This window comes from Arachis hypogaea, chromosome 10, assembly GCF_003086295.3.
Source record: "Arachis hypogaea cultivar Tifrunner chromosome 10, arahy.Tifrunner.gnm2.J5K5, whole genome shotgun sequence".
NCBI classification, from domain to species: Eukaryota; Viridiplantae; Streptophyta; class Magnoliopsida; order Fabales; family Fabaceae; genus Arachis; species Arachis hypogaea.
Genome location: NC_092045.1, coordinates 116,835,512 through 116,842,118, shown reverse-complemented (window position 1 = coordinate 116,842,118; position 6,607 = coordinate 116,835,512). Strand labels below are relative to the sequence as shown.

At 28.8% G+C, this 6,607-nt stretch overlaps 1 protein-coding gene across 1 annotated transcript; it reads left to right on the top strand.

The window, feature by feature from the left end:
• Nucleotides 1–2,869: 2,869 nt before the first annotated feature.
• Nucleotides 2,870–5,543, top strand: LOC112717155 (isoliquiritigenin 2'-O-methyltransferase). Its single transcript, XM_025769258.3, has 4 exons — nucleotides 2,870–3,392; nucleotides 4,342–4,661; nucleotides 4,908–4,972; nucleotides 5,070–5,543. Exons 1-4 carry the CDS (start codon nucleotides 2,983–2,985, stop codon nucleotides 5,370–5,372), a joined length of 1,098 nt encoding a protein of 365 aa, XP_025625043.1. The 5' UTR covers nucleotides 2,870–2,982; the 3' UTR covers nucleotides 5,373–5,543.
• The last annotated feature ends 1,064 nt before the right edge of the window (nucleotides 5,544–6,607 follow it).

Below are 6,607 nucleotides of genomic sequence, written 5' to 3'. Positions count from 1 at the left end.
AATATATATTATTTTAACATTAAATAAAAATTTTTTACCACTGTTAATATATATAACAATTAATATATATTGATATTGAAAAATAATCTTACTAAAATTTTTTATTTAATGTTAAAATAATATATATAGATATCGAAAAATTAATAGTAAAATATAAAAAAATTGTTAACGAAAATTTTGGTAAAATTATAATTTAATAATTAAAAAATTATTGAAGGATATTTTAGAAAAAAATAATATAATTATTAAATTTTTTAAAAAATACAATTTAACCAATAAAAAAATAATTTATTAAAAAATATTTTAGTAAAACCAGAATTAAAACCAGATAAACCAGATAAACCAGATAAACCAGAATTAAAAAATATTTAGGGAAATCACACTGTTACCAACTTCAAAAAGAATTAAAACCAGATAAACCCAATCATAAACACTGTTACCAAATTAAACCAAAAGTCAACCAAATTTCACCTTCCAAATCCAATTAAAAAAACCTCTTCGGTTCCTGCCCTAAACCCCAATTAAATCACATTAACCAAAATTAACTTGAGGGAAAACACAAATTTCATAATCACGAGAAGCCAGTTACCTTTTATCACAAATTTCATATCAAAAACAGAAATCAATACTCAATGAATCAGAGACATTCAAATCCAATAATCCAAGTACTTCAGAGACATTCAAATTCTGCTTATAGCATTCAACAATATACAAATTTCCACCATTAGCATAAGAGTAAACTTCTGCCATTAGCAACCTTACAGTGTAAACTCCGCCTAACAGAGTGAGTTTTCACCCATAGCAACCATACATATAAATTTCCACAGTACTAATTTTGCAAATAACAGACGGAATCAAACTTCAAACCAAGACCCAACCGAAGATCGAAGAAGAAGAAGAATCCAAGACCCGAACTTCAAAACAAAAATGCAAGGCAAGACCGAAGAAGACTTGAAGAAAAAAAGAAACAAAAATTCAAGAAGAAGACCACACCCTCAGTGAAGATGAGGACGATAAGCCACTAACCTGGGTCCGTGCCGAGAAGCCAGCAAAGATGAAGACCCAGCGAGGACCTGCCGAGTTACTGGGTCAGGCGGTGACAATGGAGGATCTGGGTTAGGCGACGAGGATGGAGGAAGAAGCTGCGGTGCTTGGTACCTTGGACGGCGTCGGCGCCGAGGACCTTTCTCAGTCGGCGACCATGCGGGGCTAGGCGGAGGTCAACACCGTGAGGGTTTCTTTGAATCTGCTTTCTCCTGTACGTGTATGAATGATTGTTTCAGGGAACAATGGGAGGGGGTTGGGTCACGAGGAAGGTTTGGGGTTTACCTGGGTCCTTTTTTTTTATTAACAGATTAAAAAAAGGCATCAAAATATTTTTGTCCAACAACAAAAAACGGGCCACAAGGCTTGGGCCCCTAATCAGCAAAAACTGATTACTAGTTTTAATACCTAATTACCCCATCTAACCAAAGACCTTCTCTCACGTGCTCCCATCAGCTTTTCCTGCAACTCCTGTAAAGGCCTGATCACGTTGTCCCCTCCATATACCACATGTCATCGCCACAGCTTGCCACCCATTATCTACACATATAGATACTACGTTGGTGTCTATACCAAAGACTTGGCCATATTGTTTATTACCCACTATCAACTTTATGTATATATAGATAAGATAATCTCAAGTTCCCAATTTAACTGTGTTGATCAAAGATAGATGTTCCATAATTTTCACACACTCCATTTCACCACATAGTAAAATGGATTCAAATATTTTTCATAATTACGAAAATTAAAAATACTTACAATATTTAAGAAAATTTTACAGTATATCCTTTTGGAATATTCTTCAAAAAATGAAACCTTCAAAAATAATTTAACATATATTCGGTGTGTGTTTTATTTTTATTTTCAATTTTTATATTTATTTTTATTAAAAGTTTTGTTGCTTTATAAAAGAAAAGAGACAATAATAAAAATAATAAAATCATATTTTATATTATTTTTCCTTTTTTTTCTCGTTGACAGGATCTGAAAAATAAAAATAAACAAGAAAAACAGAAACCAAACAAATTAAAGTCCATATGCATGAGCTCAGTCTAGAATAATCTAGAAAGATGACTTTTCTGCTGTTAAATGTTATCCTCCGCAATTGACGAAAGGCTACAATGAAAGCTCCATTACGTTTATATTCAACTTTTTAATGAATTATTAGGATGCCGTTCAATTTAATCTTTGACAAAGTGCTCAATAATTCATCGAATAACAGTACCAACAAGCTAAGTGAATGTTTCAACTTTTAAACGGTATATTTATACGGATCCCGCTAAAGAGACAATGGACTATTTATACAATGTGTATAATGGGCTATTGAGTTATAAAATGAGCATCTCCCATAATATCTAGAATAATCATCTAAGTACTACGGATAATAAACATCTTTCCAAAAACTTAAACTGATTTTGGAGTTCACCAAGAATCAAACTCTTTATCTTTCGAATCTAGCTCTCTAATACCATGTCATGATACTACTCATCCCAAAAGCTTCAACTGACAGAAAAAGGTAATACTAATTATTATATTTCTAATATTCCATAAACCTCCGTTACAAATATTCTATTAGCTCCTCATACTTTTCCTATTTATATATATATGATAAATGATTTAGGTAGATTATTATTACTCCCTCCTCTAATTTGAAACATTCATTCATTATTTTAAAATTGTCATTCATCACAAACAAATATTTAATTGAAAGAGCATGTAGTCAAATTTTATGGAATAAAAAATCTCTTAGCGTATATATATATATATATATATATATATATATATATATATATATATATATATATATATATATATATAGAGAGAGAGAGAGAGAGAGAGAGAGAGAGAGTGTGATGAGTGAGTACTGACTACTACATACACTAAATTAGAGTGAGTTTAATTAAAGAGTAATAATAATTAAAGTAGGTAGCATATATGAATATGATGAGTTCAATAACCACCAAGGAGGATTATGATGATGCTTTCACCAAAGCTTCTTCCTTCGCATTTGCTCAGGTGTTTCCTGCAATCTTGAACGCTGCTATTGATATGAACTTGTTTGATATCATATCAAAGGCAGAGAGTTCGTTAGGCATGTCAGCTTCTGAGATTGCATCTAAGATTCCAAAGCAACACAGTGAGATGGGTAGCAGACTTGAACGCATGCTGCCATCTTTGGTGGCTCATTCTCTTCTGACTTGCTCCATTCGCACCATTAATGAAGACGGTGACACTGAAAGAGTTTATGCAGTTTCTCCTGTTGGACAATACTATACTACTCATGAACAACGAGGCTCCTTGGCTGCAATGTCAACTTTAGTCTATCGAGGATACCGTCATCTTTGGTAATCTTACATATTACTACATAAAATATTATCCATACACTAAAATGAGTTTTTATAATTATACGTTTGGTTTAATTTATTTTTCATATGTATTTATATTCTAAGTATATTTTGTACTGATAATTGACTTTAGTATTTAATTTTGGTATACATATAATATAGTTGCTATTACTTAATCAATTCTGCTATATTACCAATAACATTTCTGTCAACTTATGCTATAACTCTTGTTTATGATTATGTTTAATGTAAGTGTCTTTGTGAATGTGTCTAATAAAAATGTTTTTTTTTATGGTTGTGTCTAATGGAAGTGTCTTTATATATGTATTTTCTGAATGTGTCTTCTTATACATGTGTTTAAAATATAATAATTAATTATTATTGATAATAAATTAGTAGATAGTATATTGATACCCTATACTTTTTCTTATTTAATAAGTAATATTAAAGGGTCATCAAAATTTATTGGCTTTGACCTTCAGTTAATAATAAATGTTTATAAATATAGGATAAAATATCTTGTTGGATTACTAGACTAAAAAAAATTGAATTAATGACAAAATAATAACTAAAAATAATAAATTTTATAACCCCTAAAGGACTATCTAAGGTGTAGCCAACTTAAAACCAACTAGTTGAAAAATAATTTATTTTTAATTTTAAAATTTAAAAAAATAATATAATAGAGAGTTGTTTTTTTTTATAATGGACTTATTTTTTAACTAATTAACTACCTTAATTGATTCTTAGTGAGATCGATTCTTTATTTATGTCTTGTCCTTTACATTATTGACCACATTTTAATTTCAATTTACTTGTCAGAAACCAAATAACACAATATATATAGACTAGGAGTATCATATGAAGAAAAGTTATAAAAATTGAAAAGAAAGAAAATATGTATATTACTATATTTTAATGATTCTTATTTAAAAAAAAAAAAAAACAGGACAGATACAAAGGATGCAATATTGGATGCTAACAATGACAATCATTTCGAAAAAGTGTATGGAAAGTTGCCATTTGAATATATGGAGACAGATAAAGAGTTAGGTAATATTTACGAGCAAGCAATGTCACAAGCTGGCTCTTTAGGAATGAAATCAACCCTTGATGCATATAAAGGCTTTGAGGGAGTATCAACGTTAGTTGATGTTGGAGGTGGATACGGACAAGTCCTCAAACAAATTCTCTTCCACTATCCATCAATTCAAAAAGCAATTAATTTTGATTTGCCTCGTGTTGTCACAAATGCACCCCCTCATCCAGGTAATTCTTTAGATGGAAATTTATCGACTTCATGTGAAGTTAATAATTGAGAGTTGTTAGATGAAAATTCAATTAAATTAGTTAAATTATTTAACCGTTCTTAACTATTAACTTTATGTGAAGTTGACTGCACCTGGATTTTTATCAATTTTTTATCACTAATTTTATCTCATGTATGCCAAATACAAAATGAAAAAATATTATTGATTTAGATAGCATGCACTATTTTGCATGATCATTGATCAGGGATAGAGCATATTGGAGGAGACATGTTTAAAAATGTTCCAAAAGGTGATGCCATTTTACTCAAGGTTAGCATTTTATAATAATTCAAATTTATTTATTATCTAAGTCATCAATATATTTTATATTAATAAAATCTAACAAGTTGACATGTTATTATTTCAGCATGTATGTCATAATTTTGGAGATGAAGAATGTGTCAAGGTTTTAAGAAACTGCTATGAAGCTTTGCCACCACATGGGAAGGTCATAGTTTTGGATACTTTATTGCCAGAAATTCCGAAATCAACATCGTCTAAGGATACTCAAGCTGTGGATCTGGATTTTCTTATCTTTCTATTTCATGGTGGAAAGGAAAGAACTGAAAAACAATTTGAGAAATTATGCAAGGCCTCAGGATTTTCACGGTTTCAGGTTGCTTGCAATGATTCCTCAATTATCGTTGCAGTCATGGAGTTTTACAAATAAAAATTAGAATAAAATGGCAACTTTAATTTTTAAAAGTTTATGTTTTAAATATATGTATTAATTCTGAATAATGATGATGGCGTCAAATTAAAGTTTCATATATGTCTAGTTCTACTATTCAGGTTGTCCCACATTAAAATCCTTATCCACTTGCATTAATTTGCTTCTTAATTTCTTGCTTTTCATTCCTCTTCAATTTTTTTTTTAATAAATTCTTCTGCAAAACATTGAAACAAACTCTGTGGCTACTAAATTGCATGGAATTCAATCTTTATTTTTTTGTAACATAGAGTTTACCCACCACACATGATTAATGATGAAGATTGATAGATGAGTTTTCTGTTGTTAGCATCCGAAATTAAGAAAAGGCTACAATGTGTATCTCACTATCTCGTGACCTGCAATGATGTATAAGCAAGAAAGCTCATTTAATTTATATTATTCACCCTCTTTATATATACATACATATTTATTAGGATGCCGTCCAATTTAATTAATCTTTGATGACATGATTATTCATAAGCACTTTCTCAATTCAAAAATATTATTTGTGTATTAAAATTAATTACTAAAATCAGTTATTATATATTTATATATAAATATATGTATAATTTAATTTATTTTTAATATATATTTTATTTTAATATGTATTCTATACTAATAATTGATTTTAATATTAGTTTTGCACTAAATTATCCTCAATTATATTTTTCAAAGTGCTCAATAATCAACGCACATAAATAATAAAAATACTATTTGTATACTGATAAAATTAATTACTAAAATTAATTATTAATGTATTTATGTATAAATATATATGAGATTTAATTTATTTTTAATATGTATTTATAAAATTAATGTGTATTTATATTCTAATACATATTTTATACTGATAATTGACTTTAATAACCAATTTCAGTAATATTACTCCATAAATAATATGGGCAACCACGAATATACGCATTGCATTTGCACCTAACAAGGATAAATGAGTGCTTCAACTTTCAACGGTATGTATTTTAAAATATAACGTGTGACATGCCTCAAATTTTGTATATTAATTTATGTATAGAAAATAATTAAATTAAGTATATATTAAAATTAATTACTAAAATTAGTTATTAATATAAGGGTAAAATGCTAAATTGATTCCCTACGTTTGGAAGTAATCATGTTTTGATCCTTAAGATTTAAAGTGTTCTATTTGAATCCAAAAAAAATTATTTAGCTTCAAT